Raw genomic sequence first — 20993 nt, 5'->3', positions numbered from 1 at the left:
AAGAGTTAGGTGAGAGCTTAAGGGTGTCAGGCATAGAGAGCAGTTGTATACTTGAGTGTTCTGTAAGTAGAGTTTTATACAATGACCTTCTACTTTAGGAATGTTAACAAATCTTAGTAGTGTAATAAATTGATGGTTTTGTTTGCTAACAAAGCTTTGTGTTCTTTATTCAACACTCCTTATCTGAGCCATCCAGGTAAAGCAGAATAGAGATTACACCACTTAGTACTGATCCTGCTATGGGAGTGTTGCTGAGGATAATTGTATCAAGTTTCCCAATAGGTAATTCATGTTCACTAGAGCATTTGTTGCAAGTCAGGAGATCTGGCAGCACCTGTGCAAGAGAGAATGAGTTAATGTTTCAGGTCTGTGACCTTTAATCAGGACTTTAGAAAAGTACTTCTGTTCTTCCCTCAAAGCAAATTGTCAATGTTTGCAGTTGGAAGAAATTAGTTACTTTTGGCGAATCTTGAAATAAATGTTTGAAATATGAACCTGATATCTGAATCAGTTTGATGCATAATAATTTCGGTCTGACCATCCCCCTCAAACCTGAAGAACTGAGAAATCAGGAGAAAGGAAGAGCGAATTTGCATTTATAAGGCACCATTTGTGATCTCAGGATTTTCCGTAAGGGCTTACAGCGAATTAAGTGCTTTCATTGGTGTTGCAAGTGTTATAATGTAGGAATAATGGCAGCCAAATTGCATACAGCAATATCCCACAAACAGCATTATGATCAAGACAAGATACCGTGTTTAGAGATGGTGATAGAGGAATGACTAGTAGTCAACTCAGAAGAACTCTTTTCTTGAATGGTGCCACACAATCTTTTGCGTTCACCTGACGATGCAGATGGGATCTCCATTTAATGTCTCATTCAAAAGATGTCACCTCTGACAGCGTGGCATGTCGGCAGTATTGAATTGGGAGTGTGGGCTAGATTTTGAGTTCAAGTCCCTGGAGAGAAACTTGAATCCATAACTTTGTATGCTACCCAGTGAGCCTTGGCTGACAACAGGGGAATGAGCCCTGGAGAGGAATGAGACAGCAACTGCTTGATTCCCACCTACCCAACAAAGAAGTTTGATCACTACAGAGCAGCAGAAATTGAATGGGGAAATCAAATTGCCAACAGTGGATATGGCCAACATTTTTTAGAGCCAAGATTGATTGCAGGACCTGTGCTTTGTTCCACTAGGGGGTGTGGAAGTTACACTGTTTTAATGGAGACTAAACTGACTTGATTATGGAAAGAGGAAGAAAGAACAAGAAGGCTTAATAAGCCAGGCTTAAATTTCATATTCCACTCAGCGTCTGAAATGATTTGATTCCTGCAAGGAGAGAAACTGTCCAAAAATGAATCACCTGGAAATCTTGCATTGGTATACACTTTGTGTTCACAAACTTTTCTACCTGTAAACAGTCACGAGGCTCCACACAGGCTTGTCTGGAGCCTCTACAGGGACATAAACCAGTTGGGTCAAATAGCCTGCCTCTGTGCTGTAAATTCTATGTAACCCCGTTGCAGGCAATTAGCCTCTATTGTGCAGATTTTTGAAATCTCTCCCAACACCATCTTTCATCTATTTCTTTATTAATTTACAGGATGTGGGTGTCGCTGGTTAGGCCAGCATTTATTGCCCATCCCTAGTTGCCCTTCAGAAGGTGGAGGTAAGTTGCCTTCTTGAACTGCTGCAGTCCTTGAGGTGTATGTACACCCGCTGTGCTGTTATGGAGAGAGTTCCAGGATGTTGCCCCAGTGACCGTGAAGGAGCAGCGATATATTTCCAAGTCAGGGTGGTGAGTGACTTGGAGGGCTGGTGGGGTTCCCAGGAATCTGATGCTCTTGTCCTTCTAGATGGTAGTGGTTGTGGGGTTGGAAGGTGTTGTCGAAGCAACATTGGTGAGTTACTGCAGTGCATGCTGTAGATAGTACACACGGCTGCCACTGTTCGACGATGATGGACGGAGTGAATGTTTGTGGAGGGGGGAACAATCAAGCGGGCTGCTTTGTCCTGGATGGTGTCAAGCTTCTTAAATGTTTATACTCCTGACTTGTGCCGTTGAGATGGTGGACAGGCTTTGGGAGATCCTGGGTGCCATTTGAGTCTGATACCTGATGGATTTTATCAGCCAGGACTCATTTCAGTGCCAGTGGAAAAGGCCAGCTGTTCAACAAGATAGGAAGAGGAAGGGCTGCTTGGAAGCTGCCTAGTGTGTGGCACAGCAGCACAGTGTTTAGCACTGTTGCTTCACAGCGCCAGGGTCCCCGGTTTGATTCCCGGCTTGGGCCACTCAGTAGGGATTCTTCACATTCTCCCCGTGTCTGCATGGGTGTCCTCTAGGTGCTCCAGTTTTCTCACACAAGTCCTGAAAGACGTGCTGTTGGATAATTTTGACATTCTGAATTCTCGCTCTGTGTACCCGAACAGGCGCCGGAATGTGGCGACTAGGGGCTTTTCACAGTAACCTCATTGCGGTGTTAATGTAAGGCTACTTGTGACAATAAAGATGATTATTATTATTATTATTAAAGGCATCAAGAGAAACTTTCCAGCGTGAGGTGCGGATTGTTATGAGGGCGTCAGGGTGGTGAGGAAACCCAGGATGTTTTTTGAAAAGCATCCCGGGTATTACAGAATTATATAGCTTTCTTGGTGGTGTTGCCACATCCAGGAGTAGAGTTAGAATAGCATCAGGTTCTCACCTACATCACGGGACCCTGATTTGCATTGATTAAAGAGACTCCTGCTGTAGTCAATGAGGAATTTCATTTGCCAGCAAAATCAGCAGAACCACAGCGTGAAATGGAACCACTCCCTTCCCGCTGATGAGGGAGCCGTTAAAATGCCAATTTAACAGCAGGCCAACACCATTGGAACTTCACTCACATTCTTTTTTCTTATTTGTTCATGAGATGTGGCTTTCCTGGCTAGGCCAGTGTTTATTGCCCATTCCTAATTGCTCTTAAAGTGGTGATGAACTGCATTCTTGAACTGCTACAGTCCATGTAATATAGGTACACCAATAATGCTGTTGGTAAGGGAGTTCCACGATTTTGACTCGGTGACAGTGACGGAACGACAACAAAGTTCCAAGTCAGTATGATGTTTGACTTGGAGGGGAATTTGCAGGTGGTGATGTTTCTAAGTAACTGCTACCCTTGCTCTCTTTTCCTGCCACTGCTTAATGACAGATGTACAATAACTGAATGCAAACTTTTTGACATAGCTGATTTAACTCTGGGACTTTAGGATATTCTGGTTCCTTGTGTATCAAGGGATCTCTGATTCTGACCTTTTGCGCATCCCTGATTTTAATCATTCTACCATTGACTGTGATGCTTTCAGCTCTGAATTTCTCTTCTGATTCTCTTTGCCCCTCTCCTTTTAAGTTACTCCTTAAAATCTTTCTATTTGACAGTTTTTGATTGACTACCTATCCTAATATCTCCTTATGTGATTTGGTGTCATATTTTTTTTCCGACTCGTGGAGAGCCATGGGATCTATTTCTACATTAAAAGCACAATATAAATGCAAGTATCAAATATGACATGATGTCTGTTGTCTAAATGCTTTTGTATCTTAACTCTAGAATAGCAAGAAATGTGTTTAAATATGCAGTAACTCTGAGCTGCTCACTTCAAGCTCCCCTGATGCAAGCATCTGATGTATTATCTTTGTAGATTTTGAGCTTTTCCATTGTTTTGAGTATAGCTGCTTCACAGAAAATCTAACATGGCGTATTGACTGAGAATTCCGGTTTCAAAGATGACTGAAGAACAAATAGTTTGCTGACTTGTCAAACCTGTTTCAGGGCGAGCGGGATGTTTACCTGGGGCAGGAGTGAGCAGGATTTGGCACTGTTCCACAGATCAGTTTCCCTAGTTTATCTCTATGAAAGTGCTTTTGCATTTGGCATTAAGTGCCCACTGCTTGCACCATCTTGTTGTACCATTCAACTCTGTCTGTATTGAATAAATTGTGTTAATCTTTTGACATTACCATTGGAGCCGGTCACAAAGGCACTACTTATAACTTATTAAATTTGACAGCTATTTTAATAAATCATTTCAGTAAATTTGCACCTCATTAATCCAGTTTATTTGTGAAATTGGCCCTTCACTGATGATTCATCAAATTAGAGCTTTGAAGAGATGGGGATGTGAGAGGAGGAAAAGAGAATTACAGATTTGAAACTGGCCTCTGAAACTGTGGTGCTTGAATATTGTTTGGTTACAGCCTGTCCTCAATATGAAGGTAACAAGGTGTAACACAGATTAAAGTGAGAAGCCTTTTGACCCATTATGGTTTTAACTAGACATTACTTATTGAAGGCAAATTGTTTAAACACCGCCATAATCAGTAGGGAGTGTTTTTCGACAGCTCCATCATGATTCATTCATGGATTGTGAGTATCGTTGGCAATCCCAGTATTTATTCCCTATTCCAAATTATCCTTCAAAAATGGTGGTGAGCCACAACCTTTAACCTGTCCAGTGCTTATTATGGAGGGATACCCCCAGTACTTTCCGGGAGGGAGTTCCACAGTTTTGATCCAATGAAAGCCAAGGAGCAGTAATATATTTATAAGCGGTAAGATATAGACCACAATCAGTAAGGATAAGCACAAGACTACTCCACGACAGTCCTCAATACTGGGGTCCCACAAGGCTGTGTACTTAACCCCTCACTATACTCTCTATGCACACACGACTGTGTGGCAAAATTCAGCTCCAACTCCATCTACAAGTTTCTTGTAGTGGGTCGGATTTCAAACAATGATGAGTCAGAGTACAAGAGGAAGATAGAGAACCTAATGACAACAATCTCTCTCTCTCTCTCTCTCCATGTAAGCAAAACTAAGAAGCTGGTCATTGACATCAGAAAGTGAAGTGTTGTACACCCTCCTGTCTGCTTCAATGGTGCCGAGGTGGAGATGGTTGACAGCTTTGAATTCCTAGGTGTTCACCATAATCTATCCTGATCCACCAAGTTGACGGTGCAACCAAGAAAGCACAACAGTGCCTATACTGCCGGGAAACCAAGGAAATTCGGCATGCCCGCATTGACTCTTAGGAACTTTTACAGCTGCACCATGGAAAGCATCCTATCTGGCTGCATCACAGCCTGGCATGGCAACTGCTCGGCTCAAGACCATAAGAAACTACAGAGTCGTGAACACAACCTAGTTCAGCATGCTGACCCGCCTCCCATCTATTGACTCTGTCTACAGCTCCACCAGCTAAACCAGCCCCTAATTTCCAGGTGATGATAGGACTTTCGTGTTTTTAAAGTGTGTTGAATGCCAAGGGGAGATGATTGGACTCTGTCATGTTGGCGATGGTCATTTTCTGGCAATTGTATGACATGTATGTTATTTGCCACTTAACCTGAATACTGACCAGGCCTTGCTGCATACGGGCATGGGCTGCTTCAGTATGTAATGAGTTACGAATGGTGCTGACATGCTCTAATTTATCAGGGAACATCTCCACTTCTCGGCTTTATGATGGAGGGAAGACCATTGATGAAACAGTTGAAGGTGGTTGGGCCGAGGACACGACCCTGAGGAACGGCAGTGATGTCCTAGGACTGAGATGAATGGTCTCCAACAAATACCATCATCACCCTTTGCACTAGGTGTGACTCCAACCAGTGAAGATTGGATGTGTGTAAATGTCAGAAAGTGGAGGGCATGCTGGTTCCTCCAGTAGCTTACTGGATGAAAGTACCCTGCAGTCACTGAACAGGGTGCTTTTTAAAAATAAATTTAGAGTACCCAATTAATTTTTTCCAATTAAGGGGCAATTTAGTGTGGCCAATCCACCTAACCTGCACATCTTTGGTTTGTGGGGGCGAAACCCACGCAAACACGGGGAGAATGTGCAAACTCCCAGAGCCGGGATCGAACCTAGAACCTCGGCGCCATGAGGCAGCAGGGCTAACCCTCTGCGCCACCGTGCTGCCTGAACAAGATGCTTTTGAGTCAGATCTTCAGTCCTCCATACCCTCTGGGTTAGAGAGAAGAAATGAATCAGCCAAGACTCCTACTACCCATCATTGTCGAGTGACCATTGCTGGAAATTACAGCTGTTTGGTTGCTGTGCGAAGGCAAGATTAGATTTGATTGTGATGTTCTTGCAGTTGAATACTTCCAGGACTTTCCCTATTTTTTTTTTTTTTTTTTATAAATTTAGATTACCCAATTATTTTTTTTCTATTAAGGGGCAATTTAGCGTGGCCAATCCACCTACTCTGCACATTTTTGGGTTGTGGGGGCGAAACCCACGCAGACACGGGGAGAATGTGCAAACTCCACACGGACAGTGACCCAGAGCCGGGATCGAACCTGGGACCTCAGCGCCGTGAGGCGGTTGTGCTAACCACTAGGCCACCGTGCTGCCCGACTTTCCCTATTAAGGCTCACATTTATTTAGATTATTTAGAAGTTAACATGACTACCATTGTATGTGAAACTAGGTGAGCAATAAATGCAAGGAGAAACTGAAGGGTGTATCTCAGCCACTCGTGCAATGATTATGGCTATAAGTAACGATAAATAGTTAGCGTGAGTCATAAAACTAAGAGCAGCTTATAGTTCCACAAGGAAAAATTCATCATTTCCTGGCACAGAATGTTTACAGCATTTCTGCTGTTTCCTGTAGAAAATGATTAATTAGCTTGTCTTTGGCATCTGGGATCAGTTGAGACAGCTTTGCGTTGTCGCCTCTGTTTCTCCGTGTTGGTTGTCGTCTGTTAACTAAATGAGAAGAACTGTATAGTGTTCAACCAAAATGCAGAAGCAAGATATTTTTAACTTCTTGAATCTGTTACACTCAGGAGTCTCTCAAAATATGAACAATTAATTTGAAAATCGGCAGCAGATTCATATACATCCTGCAGCGAATTTCCAGAACTTGCTGATTTATTTATCGCTTTCTCGCTCTCTCTCTCGTTCTCTCTTTCCCCCCCCCCCCTCTCTTTCCGTTCCCCTTCTCCGCTCAAGCATCTCAGTTGGTCCCCTCAGACTGGATTACTGGATTTTCACTATTTGCCCACTAAACTTGCCAGAGAAATTGAGGGCACGTACCTATCAGCACACTTACCTTTTTATCGATGTGATTGTTGATACAATCTCTCTGAGTTGGAAAATAATAATTTAAAGTGTTAAGTCTAATTCCTGCACGTGGTGAATTGTCAATGGTGATACAAGTCAAAAGAAAATCCTTACCTTGCTGTCGCTCCTTTCTTTCAATCAATCTTTCTTTTGCTGCCTTCTTTTCTCTTTCAATACCTGGTTTGACTCTATTTGACCCTAGTTCTTTTTCTGTTGTTCCACTCTTTATTTCTCGATCCTTAAATCTAATTGGTGAGGGAAATGCACTGTTGATTCTGTCCCAGATGCCCCAGAGTGCTTGCCATGCTTTTATCAGCTCATACATTCAGCAAGTTATTTTTCAAGCTGCTGGGTGCGAGAGAAGGTCAAAATAAGCTGTTATACATAGACTTGCGCAGCTCATTCGATCAAAGAACCTCTTTGGTGCCTCAAAGTTGAGTCGCATTTTACTTTTCCGGGTGTAAAGCTTGACTCCAAACCTTACAGGTGTAACTGATGTGAAAGATTTATTTTTGAAGATTGACTGCCCGACAGTGATTTTTCACTGCCCACTACATTTATTACCAATTATCAAAAAACCTGACACCCTTAATCTCAATGCTTTCCAATTGCACGATGGGTGAGCCTGAAGCCTTTTTAAAAATAAATTTAGAGTAACCAATGATTTATTTTTTTCCAATTAAGGGGCAATTTAGCGCGGTCAATTCACCTGACTTGTGTTGTGGGGGTGCAACCCATGCAGAAAGGTGAGCTTGAAACCTTATTGTTTGGGTGGAGTCATGGTGCATGACACAGCTCATTGGCTGCACAATGCATCTTTCCATTGTGTAATGCCTCCTTAAAACTATTCGTGAAACAACTACCGGTCTAATGGAGTAGAATGGAGTGTTTTTTCTTGATTGGTTTGATCTAAATGTTATTTTGTGTACACTGTGAATGTTACTGCTATGCAGACCCATCTCTAATCACTTTGACAGGACTGGCCCTGATTCTTCCTGATCAATCACGGGTCGATCTGAGGTTCATACCTAGTTGGAGAAACGCATGTCCACACAACCACCAAGGAAGCAAATTTACAGGCAAAGTGAACGTTGCTCATGTCAACAGCAAGCATGACTTGAACTTTTGTAGCTTTTTCCTGTGAGGAGGAAGAGATTGAGTCACCAAACCACAATAAGGTGGATTCTCTCGCAAAGGAAAGGAGTAGTCTCTTTAGCCCTCCTCCTTTTCCATTATTCCTTGGCAAAAGAGCAAGAGGGGAGATGATAATTTATTTGATGCAGTTGCTAATGATCTGGCATGCACTGCCTGAAAGGATAATGATTCAGTAGTGACTTTCATTGAAAAAGAGTGACCACTCAGCAATGCAATTTTATAGTGAATAATTGTACACAGGGTGTATTCATTTACATTTGTTGTTTCTTCAGATATTCTATTGATTGAGTGTGATAGCAGTAGCATAATTTCATACCTCCAGCCCCCATATTCTGTCAAAACCACTCATTAACCCTTTTGTAACATACTCACAGTATTGAAATGCAGTGTTGCTGACATCTGGGAGTTGCATCCTAACTATAAACCTTGATGTACAACAGTTACTCTCATTGATGCTGCACCTATAACAAAGTAAAACGCTCCAACATGCTTAACAGAAGCAATGTTAAACACATTTTGACACTGAGCCACTTGAGATATTAGGGCAGGTGATCAAAAGCTTGGTCAGTGATAGACTTCAAAGAGCATCTCCAAGGAGGAGACAAGTGTAGAGAAGCATTAATGTAATGCAATACTACTGAGCCATGTAGACCAGCGGGTCTCAGTCACTATTCTTCGACTTGTGCTTTGTTGTCTGATCTCTACAGGGGCAGCAGGAGTAGGTGATTGACATGGATTCTGGGATCCTGTCCCACAAGTAATAGACAACCAATCTTGGCGATCATGGTGGTTAGTTTTCTATGTGAGGGTGTTAGATAAACCCAGCATTGGGTTCAAATGTCGTCATAGCTCATTGAAAACAATGCTAACCAGGTTCATGCACAGAGTAGCCATTTTGATGAGGTTACTTAACTGGTTAGGTTTCTTAGAGCCTGCATCTATGATGTTGACCCTATTAACACTGACCTCTGACACTTGAGGGGAGGGAGGTAAAATTGGACAGATGGAAAATGAAAAGCATGGCTAGCTCAACAATGTATCTCTGATAATAACACATTTGAAGGCAGCACCTGTATTGAGAGAAAAAAAACTTGGATTTATATAATGCCCCCAGCATAAAAGGTCCCAAGGCATTTAGCAGCGTAATCAAACAAAATTTAACACGAGATTAGGGAAGAAGATCAATAGCTTGGTCAACAAATTAAGGAACCCCTTAAAGAGTAAAGGAAATTTCACCATCAAAAAGTTAATCTAACATGTCTTTTTTTAAACTTGCAGACATCTGCTAACATGGAGTTGAATTATACCTACTCGTCGATCTGTGAACAAGGCTGCTTTTATGAGTCAGTTCGACATGAAAAATGTCAGGACTGTTGTGAATAAATGCATGAGGTTATAAAGATGAATGGATTGTGAAAGGTCAGGGTTAATTCTGTAGCACAGCTCCGAAGCTGTCAGAGGAGCAATGTATTTTATAATGTAGTGTTATGTCGTCAGAGACTCCAGCTGTGAGTGCATAGTGAAAAGCTGCAATAAGAATACTGGCATTTTGAGTATAATTGGGCCCATGGTGGCAACCATCAATTAACTTCCCACATACCACCTCAGTCTCATTGATCGGAGAAACCAATGTGTAGCTGTGACTTCACTTAAGACTTCATGAGCAATTTCTTTTTGGTGAAACTATGTAGCTTGTCAAGTTGATGGTTGTTGGTGGTGAGAAATGGGGTACATTCCTTTTCTAGCATCCCAGTGTTGGCATTAGTTAGTCCCCTGTCACACATTAGAAGGCTAGATATAGAGTGAAGCTCTCTCTATTCTGCTTCAATAATATGCCTTTGATCAAACCTTAGAAAAGCTGCTCTAGCTGCTTGAATATTTGATCTCTTCTGTTTCCGACACGAAGTATGAGCTCTTCTCAACATATATTTCAATGGCTTCTTGCTACCTGAAGTCTCACTGGAACCCTACTGTCTCTAAACTCTAGTGCACCCTCACCACCCTCTGCGGTGATTCAGCTTCCAGACAACTCGACTCTACTCTCTGGAGCTCTTTTCCTCAATCCTGCCTTATGTTTCACTACTTGACTCTAAAAGATCTCCCCTCATGACATCCTTTTAACAGATTTTCAGTCAGTGCTACCTATTTTTAAAAAAAATAAAAAATTTTTAGAGTACCCGATTATTTTTTTCCAATGAAGGAGCAATTTAGCATGGCCAATCCACCTACTCTGCACATATATGGGCTGTGGGGGTGAGACCCACACAGAGACAGGGAGAATATGCAAACTCCACATGAACAGTGACCTGGGGCTGGGATCGAACCCGGATCCACGGCACCATGAGGCAGCAGTGCTAACCGCTGCGCCACTGTGCTACCCTTGTACTGGCTCTTTAAAAGGGAATTCTAAAGGAGGCCATTAAACTCATCATACTTGTGCTGGCTCTTCAAAGGGGAATTCTAGAGTTAAAAGCACAATTATCATGAGCTTGGAGTAAAAAGCATTGGAAAACCTGGGTGGCAAACATCCCGTGGTGCTACGTGTCACTTAGTAAATTATTCTGTCATTAAAATTGGATATATCACGGGGCGGCACAGTGGTTAGCACTGCTGCCTCGCGATCCCAGTCCCGGGTAACTGTCCGTGTGGAGTTTACACATTCTCCCCGAGTCTGCGTGGGTCTCACCCCCACAACCCAAAAATAAGCATGGTAGGTGGATTGGCCACACTAAATTGCCCCACAATTGGAAAAAAGGAATTGGGTACTTTAAATTTATTTATTTTTTAAATTGTTATTTCATTAGTTACAGACCCTTTTCAGTTATTGGAAAGCTAGCTGGAAGCTTGTTTAAAAGGGTCATCGAAAATGTATGAATGAACACACACTCTCAACGTGTGAGTAATTTATGCATGTCATTTACAACAGATACCTTTCTCGTATCCCACTCATAAATTAGCAGCATTGTGAGTGTGCGTGCCAGCTCATCATTTCAAGGGACAATATACTCCAGTAAAATTTCTTGTGCTGCATTCCTAATAAAGGGAGTTAAGAACTGGCATCCATCTCCCTGGGACCTTGAATATTTCGAAGCACACCAGACAGTATGCAATTGTTTGTTTTGTGCACCCCAGTTTCCACAGTCCAAAGATGTGCGGGTTAGTTAGATTGGCATGCTAAGTTGCCCTTGTCCAAAAGGTTAGGTAGGGTTACTGGATTACAGGGATAGGAGACATGGGCTTAGTCAGGTGCTTTTTCCAAGGACTGGTGCAGACTCGATGGGCCGAATGTCCTCTTTCTGCACTATAGGGATTCTATGAATCATTTAATTCGCTGGTGTCAATCGGCCTCCAATTGCAGACTTGGCCTGAGTAACAGTGACATAGATCATAGAATTTACAGTGTAGAAGGAGGCCATTCGGCTCATTGAGTCTGCTCCGGCACTTGGAAAGAGCACCCTACTGAAGCCCATGCCTCCACCCTATCCCCATAACCCAGTAACCCCACCTAACCTTTTTGGACACTAAAGGCAGTTTATCATGGCCAATCCACCTAACCTGCACATCTTTGGACTGAGGGAGGAAACCGCACCCGGAGGAAACCCACGCAGACAGGGGGAGAATGTGCAGACTCCCCATATAGTGACGCAAGCCGGTAATCGAACCTGGGACCCTGGAGCAGTGAAGCAACTGTGCCACCACTGTGCTACTGTGCTGCCCTTATGCCCGACATGGGTCGCCTGCTCATTGTACGGAAACATTACTTTATGGAAATCTTGTGCAAAGCTGCTGCAACCCAGTCTGCTGTAAATAACCTGCAGTAAAGGGGCAAGAAGTGAGGTGCTGTACAGTTTCCTCTCCCCACTTCTAACCTCAGGCTAAGTCCATTCTATACAAACTATGTGTACTGCTATCTGTGATCCACTTGCCTGAATATCTTCGGCTCCAACTCTAGAAGCTCAACATCACCCATAACAAAGCAGCCAATTCCACCAGTTTTAATATTCACTACCACCACTACCAGTGCAGTTTGTACCATCTACAAGATTCACTGCAGAAACTCACCCAGGCGACTTCAAGAGCACTTTCCAAACCCATGACCTGTACCATCTAGAAGAGCAAGGACAGCAGATGTATGAGTAAACCATTACCACCAAGTTCCCTTCCAAATCATTTACCAGTTGGACTTGGAAATATTTTGCCTTCCATTCACTGTTGCTGGGTCATACCCTGGAGCTCCCTTCCTAACAGCATTGTGGGCGTACCTACACCACATGAAGAAGGTGGTTCACCCACATCACCTCGAGAAATTAGAGATGGACAATATAATGTTCATTGATTGGGTTGATGTGGAGATAGAACATTAGACTTTGTTTCATAAACAAAGCTATTTATTACTAACCACTACATTAACAAATAACTGAAATATCTAAGATGAATACAGTTGTAAATAAATGTCTAACTTATACTAAGGTACAACAGCTGCTCTAATCTGCGACTGCTATCAACTCCTTACAAACACCTTCTGAAGGAGCACATGGTACATCTGGGTCCTGGGACTCTGTACTCGTCCTACCTGCTGGGTCGGATGGTAGAACTACAACAGTAAAACATATAACTTATAATACACGTTGATCATAGAATTTAGTGATGATGAACTACTCATATACAGATAATAGTCTACCTATCATCACAGACAATAAATGCTGACTTTGCCGTTTCGAGAACAAATTGATAAAAGTCGCTGACATTGTGACATCAGCGACAAACCCACAGTGTTCCTTGTTGACAGCACACTATGTAGTTACCAATCTCCTTCATCTCAAAAATGTGAGGATGTCAAGGATGAAACATTTTCCCAACCAAGGACCAAAGCACTGGCACAGACCGTGTCTGTTTTCTCATGAATGTAATGAGTCATCCCTAATATTTTTCATAGCCTCCTGCATGAAAGGAGGCTTATAACCTCCCTATTTTATACTCCTATCATTAATTGTGAGTTTGTGTCTCTTAGTTAGCACTTCTGTCAGCTAAATCTGCTAGCTAAACTCCAATCTTAAATAGTTCTGTTTGATTCCCCCTCCCATTCCTCACTTTATATCCATGACTGCAGCCTTCGTTTTACAATTCTCCCTTTAGACTCAACCCTATTGTCAATCCAGGAAATGTGCATTGCACCTTGACTTCAGTATCCTTTCCTCTAATGAGCCTAAAACTATCCACAGTTTTCCAACTATGACCCACCCAATATCTTGCATTTGCATTGTGCCTTTTGTACCCTCAATGTTTCATAGACAATAGTTACCTTTAAAGTGCCATCATTGTTACTTTGCCAAGCATGGCAGCTAGCAAATGTCAATGGAATAAATTATTATTGAATCGGTTTCATTGTCATGTTGGTTGAGGGGTGAAGGTTGGCCGGGTATCAGGAGCGTACACTGTGCTTATCTTTGTAAAATTACATGGGATTCTTTTTCATCCACTTCAATCTGTATCGAGGGCATCTCCTTAGCACTGAACAATAACACCTCTGACAGTGCAGCAGTCTCTCAGCACTGGGCTGGAGTGTCAATCTAGATTATGTGCTTAAATTTTGGAGTTGGGTTTTGAACCCACCACTTCCTGACTCCAAGACACAAGCGCTACCCACTGATCCCAAGTGTGTGCTTGCGTTGCATTTGTTTTGAATATATGTTCCATTTTCTGACCATCTGCAACAATATTTTGGATTTACAAAGCTTCATTAATGCAGTACCATGTTCCAAGACCCTACACATGTGTCATCAAATGAACGTTTGACACCCAGTCCAAAAAGGACATATTGGGACAAATAACCCATCTTTGATGAAGGTACAGGTGTTAAAAAGGAGAGAGAGAGAGACGGAGAGATTGAGGGAAAGAATTTCCGAGCAGATGAAACCAAAAGTGGAATGATTAGAATCAGTGATGTGCTGAAAACTGGAATTGAAGGAGCATTGAGATATTAACGGTTTTAATGTTCTATCAGATGGGTTCTAAAAATATATACAATATATTGTAACCTTCCCACTGCTATTGTATGACCTCTGCAACATTCAGTTTACCGTTGCTAGAAAATGTGATCAAATAGACACAACTGTATAAATAACGTGTCTTGCATCAAGTGGAAAGCAGCAATGAAATCTTTGTTCTAATGACTGGAAAACCACTCAAGCTTTTGCTATCTAAACTAGTTGAATTACTGCCTAGTAATTCACTAACTGATGACAATGATGTGTATATTCACCTTGCCTTCCTGCGAGGCAAGGCTTATAATCAAATCAGTTGATAGCAAATTTTATGATTTCATATAGCCGTGTACCTTTTTGTTCAGAACCAAGAAAATATACGTAGCATAACTGCTGTCTCTGCTGATAAAGATACGGAATTTAAAATAAAATCAATAAACACAGATTGAATTAAAAGAGGTTTCTCTCTCTATGTTTTGGTTAAGTAGCTTGGACTGTGCATGATTAATATTAGTACTTGAATGCTGACCTAATGCTTTGGGTTCAGAGTTACAAAATGGCTGAAACTGCATCTGCGTGAAACTTCAGAAATCTGCTTAGCATGGTGAAATCGAACAACCTATAGTAAATAAATTTAAGTCTATGATGTACCTTTAGATTTGGGTGTATGGAAGCTGTGTGCAGTGAGTTATATTCATTCGATCTCAATGCCTGAAGCCACACCACGTAGTAATATCTGAGCAGCTGTCCTTTTTTTTCGTGCTTCGTGGAAAAAAAGTTAACGCATTTTCTTTGGTTCATTATGTTTGAGGTTTTCTTTTTGTTGCCCAAAATATTCACTTTGATCTGTTCAGGAGACTGATTTGTGCTGAGGTGTCATCCCACAGCTACCCACACTTCTCACCCAAGTGACCATCCTCTCTCTGACAACCTAGGCAGTCCGATTTGTGGAAGTTTGTGGCTTGTGTTTGGCTTGTGGCGATACCATAGTTAAACCCCACCCAGTCCTTGCCTAATGCCAGTGGCGGAGTTTTGAAGAAGAGGAATCCTAGATGGAGAATTAAAATTGTGTTGGTTAGATGGGTGAGCGGAACTGAGTGGAGCAGCGCAGGTAATGGAGGGATGGAAAGCCAGATGGGAAAGCTTTGGAGTAATTGAGTCCAGAGACACCCAACCGGTTTCAGCAGTGGCATGCATAGGTATGGAAAGATGCATGCAATGCTATGCAGGTAGAAATAAGTGGTCTTGATGTACAGGATACAAGATTTAACACGTAGCTCGAGATTGAACAGAGTATTGAGTCTTGTTCAGCTTGTTGAGTCACCTGTGTGTTTGAGGGGAAGTTAGATGTAAGGGATTGGAGTTTCTAGTTCAAGGCGGAAACCATGGTTTTGATTTTCTCAATCTTAAGTATGAGGGAGTTATGGATGTTCTGCTGCTTGATGTCTGAACAGGGAGTGAGAACATAGAGGAAGGCACAGAGCTGGCTGCCATTAGCATACATGTGACAGACTTTGTCCCTGTCGATGCTGTTGCTGAGGTGGCACGAACGTTTGGGGGGGTTAGTGGTGATATGAGGTTAGAAACTTAGCAATATAAACAGCCTCATTCAGCTTCCAATTCTGTACTGAGCACCCACAGCAAAACTGACTGGAACCTCTGAAAGCTGAATACAAAGTGAATTTGCCACCTGTCCTTTCCATCCATGTACTTTTTTCACAGTCATTGTGGTACAAGTTCTTAAAAATGTTGGTCACAAAAGCTTAATTAAGTTCCTTATACGCTGCTTCTTGCAGGTATTCAGTGGCTTTGTTCACACTGGAAAAGAGTTTGATAAGATAGACATATAGAAAATGCTTCCACTTGTGGAAGAGCCCAAAACTCATAAATATAAGATAATGACTTCTTTACGTGGAAAGTAATTAGTGTAAAGCTCGCTACTACCAGGAGTGGTTGAGATGATTAGCATTGATGCTTTTCAGCATAAACTAGATAAATACCTGAGGGAGAAAGGTTAAGAAGGTCATGTCAACAGGATGAGATAAAGTTGGGTGGAAGAAGGTTCATGCAGAGCATAAGCACTGGCATAGCCAGCTGGGACAGATGGTCTATTTCTGTGCTGATGGAACTAAGTGTAGTAGATGTGTTTGCAGAGGGCGGACTTAACTCCAAGTAATAACTTATGAAATCCTGATTAAAAAGGAGTTCCTTTTTTTAAAAAAAGTTTAGAGTACCCAATTATTTTTTTCCAATTAAGGGGCAATTTAACATGGCCAATCCACCTAACCTGCACATTTTTGGGTTGTGGGGGTGAAACCCACACAGACATGGGGAGAATGTGCAAACTCCACACGGACAGTGATCTGGGGCGGGGATCGAACCTGGGACCGTGGCGCCGTCAGGCAGCATAAAAATGAGATTCTGAATGTGCATCTAATGTTTCACTCGATGGGGAAGGAGGTCCATTTTATCAGTGTGTCAGTGGAAACTTTTCTAAAATGAAAGTGTAAGATGGCTGGGTGCACTTTGAAAATACATAACGTGACTGAGTCTGTCCCGCCATCGGATTGGCATGTATGTAATAATATGTCTGAGCAGATTCTCTTAACAGTGAGAGCGCTGCTATCATAGCAGAAGTGTGAAGGTAAATGTTAGCAGCCAGCAACATAGATTTCATTAGCACTCATTCCAAGCCAGAATAGTTAATGCATCAGATTTTCCAGAAAGTTCCTGAGAACTCCTGGTATATATGGTTTCTCCCCACTCTTGGAGGGGTGGGTGGGGAGGGATGATGGAAACAACGGTTGGTTGACCAGAGGTTTCCTGGCCTAATACAAAATCAAAATACTACAAATGTTGGAAGTCTGACAAAGGGTCACTGACCTGAATGATTAACTCTGTTTCTCTTTCCGTTGATGTTGCCTAACCTGATGAGCATTTACACCTTCAATTTTCAATTTTTTGCTCAATATTCGGAGCATGTATTAAATTCTGTAATGTTTGCCAGTTGATAGGACATATGCCTGTGTAGTCAGCAGCAGAATGTTAAATGCAATTTTGAATGTAATTATGTCAAGTATTAGTAGAGTTCTTTTTTTTCAAGCAACATTTATTCATTTGAATTCTTCATTCAAAAAGAAACCGTGCAATTAAATTTATGTGCTCTTATTAAAATTGTTTAATTTGAACTACTGTCCTGTCCTGTTTGCAGAGGGCGGACCTAACTCTGCACGTAATAACTTATGAAATCCTGATTAAAAATGCTGGCATGTTATGTCATGTTTGTCTGTCTTGCACCGATCTCACATGCCCACTGTCACTCAGCTGCAATGGTTCTGTGATGTCCATCCTATACATGCCAATCCGATGGCGACACAGACTCGGTGATGTCCATCATCCAACCAGGCCAACCCTTCTTTCTGCTGCCATCCATTTTGTCCTTTAGAAGAGACCTCTCTAGTTTATCAGCTCTGATCATGTGGCTGAAATACTGACATGTTCTTTTCTGGATGTCTCTTTTTGGAGTTCTTTTTGCTCCTGCAATTTCAGGCACCCCTTTATTTGCAATGTGATTATTTTTGAATGATATAATAGCAGACTATGTGCAATATGTTTTCGAGGCTCGTGATTAATGCAGCGAGGAAGCCCTGCATTGTAGCTTTTTATTCGCTTTTGTTCAACTCTTCCTAAATGACCTTTCTTCATTCATGCATGAGCTCTACATTATGTGTGTTCAACTATTGTGGTAATTCTATTTACCAGCCCTCCTCCAATGTTTGTAGGTGCCCTGGGTCACCGTCAAGTCAAGAAGACATTTGGCAGCTGCTTGTCATGTTTTCAGCAGTTTTGTGTTTCGGCAAAACACTTTCCCTAATCCATAACAGTCATTGGAAAGGCAAGTGGGAACTACTGAAGTGAGCCAGGTTCAGTTATGTAAATTGACTGGAGAAATTGGGATTATATACATTGTAGAGAGGAGGTCGAGAGGAGTCTGGATAGAGGTGTTCAAAATCATGAAGGGTTTTGTTATTTCCAGTTGTAGAATCGCCAGTAAGGACACAGATTTAAGGCAATTAGCAGAAAGGAAGCAGTGGTGACATGGGGCGATAAAGATTCACGCAGCGAGTTAAGATCCGGAGTGCTGTCGGAAAGGGTGGTAGAGTCTAATTCAGTAGTAACTTCCAAAAAGATATGTACTTTAAAAATTTGCAGAGCTATAGGAAAAGATCAGGGATATGGGACAGACTGGACAGCTCTTTCAAAGAGCCATTACAGGTATAATGGATTGAATGGCTTCCAGCAATGTATTGTTGTACAACACTGAAGTGCACCATAATTCATGTATAGCCTTGGATCTGTGCACATGTGGATACACATCATGTTTTGGTAAATTGCTGCTGTTAAACTTTCACAACATAAAGGATGAGAACAGAGACTTGGTGGAATGCATGCCTGGCCATGACATCATCTCATTGGAGTGTCATTTTATGATGTCACAGCAGGTGGAGTTTGCTGCAAAGCATCTCCTCTGACAAGGAACCTAAAATGGATGACTGAATAAAATCTAAAATGTGATTTAACACTGAAGTAATCCTCAATATTTTGCACAGTAAAAGAAAAGTCAGAATAACAAAGTATTGAGTGCTCTGTTTGCTTTGGATTAGGTACAGCACCCAAGTACTTTGGACTTGACACAACTCATATTTCTCAAGCATAAAGTACCCAATGTGATAGCATTGCTAAACAGTGAACCATGTTTAGTAGAGCTGCTGTACGATAACTATTCTCTGTTTTGCAGTACTGTTACGGAGACGTGTAGCTGGGAATGGAAAACCGTGTGGGTAAGTGTCAGACACTCGTTCCTGCTCTGCATTTCTATCTTATGATGTGTTACGGCTGCTGTAGCAGCTGTGTAATGCTCTGTTTGAAGCACAATGAAGTGGGTATGCTTTGTGATAACACAAATCTGTTGAGAGAGAGTCAGGGTTAGAGATATACTAAGTGTTGAAAAACGTTGCAGGAGAGATTGGGGAATGCACTGTTCCTTAATTTGGTTATCAACTGGTAGCAGGAAATAGGAGGAGGAAATCTAGGAATAAATATGCTATGGAATAAACACACTAGCTGCACGCATTGAGCATGAGGCAATTATTTATGTTAATCCCCGAATGTTAGGTGAATTAATAGGATTATGTGACTTGCATATTTCATCCTATAAGATAAATACTGTTTTTCTGAATATGTTTTGAATATGCTAATACTAAAATCTGCCATAGCCTGAGCAGAAATGTGAGTCACTCTTACACTTGTTAATGGCTTTTATAAAGTTCATGAGTGTTCTGGCAGCAAGTGTAATATCATTGGCAAATGAAGGAGGGAGAATCGATTTCGGGTTGCAAGGCTAAAAGAGCTAAAAAAAATATTTTGGCCTGGAGTCTTTGTATGGTTTCTGTCTAGATGGCATCATACTCTGGGTGGAATCAAATGGAATAGTGCTGAAGAATGCTGAATTTTAAGTGCAAGTGAGTTAAACCCGTAGCCGTTTTGTGTTGCAGTATCTTGGATCTTTTATACTGGTCCCAAAAACCCATTTGCTCTAAGCAGTCACTCCCCAAAAAACTGAACATGCCTCAAGGGCAGAATGGTAAGTTTCTGCTGATTGCACCCGTGGTGGTGGTTGGGGGGGGGGGGGGGGGGGGGGGGGGGGGGGGGGGGGGGTGGTGTCCTTCGCATTACTCCCCCAGATCAGGTATGTACCCGAGGTCACACAAATCCAACGTTGATCACCTATACCAGTAGTAAACACATATATGTGTGCTATTCCACTGCTGTAATTTGTGAATTGAAGATGACAGTGACCAGAACTCGGTTGAATCCAATTCAAAAGTTAAAACCAAGAGCATTAAATCAATCAGTTGAAGAAAGGCTCAATTCTTGCAGCAGCCCCAGTCCTCCTTGAGAATTCCTTATTTGACACTCATACAACCATATGAATTAGGAGCAGGAATAGGCCATTAAGCTCATTGAACCATCATTTGATAAGATCGTAACCGATCTGATTGCCTCTACTTCCCTGTCTACCCCTATTTTATTTCAATTAATATCTTGGTTTCGGTCTGCATTAGATGAGGTGAATAGGGCGTGGGATACAACTCTAATCAGAGCTTACGGTTTCATCTTTCACCACTTGTAGTAAATGCTGATGAACTATACCTATTTTTGACATCCATTAATCATATTATCAAATGTAAAAGATAGTTATTTCTGGAGTTAGATTGCTAATTTTAAATAGTTAATATCCTGTTGCTTGAGATAAATTCTCCAATGTCCAGGCCCCTCAGTCTCACTGATTGGGACCTGTGTCTGGTGAGGCGGGATTTATGATCCTGGATATTTTACAATCTGAAGAGACAGTCGGCAAAACTTGATGCAAACAATTTTTTTTTTGTTGCAGTTTCTACTTCAATTTTGTGCACATAACCTCACTCCGCACTTTCACAGGCCTCTCCTCGTCATGCTGTCACTGATGATACTCAGGTTAGGTAATCAAATAGCCACTCAGCATCACCCCACGTGGTCAGGAGAGATTGCAGGCCCCCAGATCAGATGTGCTAGAAGAGGTAGCAGCAGCAGGATTCCATTTTGCTCTCTCAGTACTGTGTGCAAGTTGACACCTATACATTTTTTACATTGTTGACATATATGAACCTTTGCCAACACCAGGGAATATC

General features: G+C 41.9%; 1 protein-coding gene across 6 annotated transcripts in view; it reads left to right on the top strand.

Annotated features, from left to right (window-relative positions):
• phactr4b (phosphatase and actin regulator 4b) overlaps positions 1–20993 on the top strand; it is a 253670-nt gene that overhangs the window by 97530 nt on the left and 135147 nt on the right. For 5 of the 6 annotated variants that reach the window (XM_038798964.1, XM_038799012.1, XM_038798956.1 and 2 more), the window contains one exon: positions 19061–19103. The exons of the other annotated variant lie outside the window; for it this stretch is intronic. In XM_038798964.1, coding sequence (XP_038654892.1) covers positions 19088–19103 — 16 coding nt within the window. In that variant the 5' untranslated portion in view covers positions 19061–19087. Of the gene's footprint in view, positions 1–19060; positions 19104–20993 lie in introns of those variants that run through there. 6 annotated transcript variants of the gene reach the window in all.

Source organism: Scyliorhinus canicula, chromosome 1, assembly GCF_902713615.1.
Source record: "Scyliorhinus canicula chromosome 1, sScyCan1.1, whole genome shotgun sequence".
NCBI lineage: Eukaryota > Metazoa > Chordata > Chondrichthyes > Carcharhiniformes > Scyliorhinidae > Scyliorhinus > Scyliorhinus canicula.
This window is presented reverse-complemented; position numbering and strand designations above follow the sequence as displayed.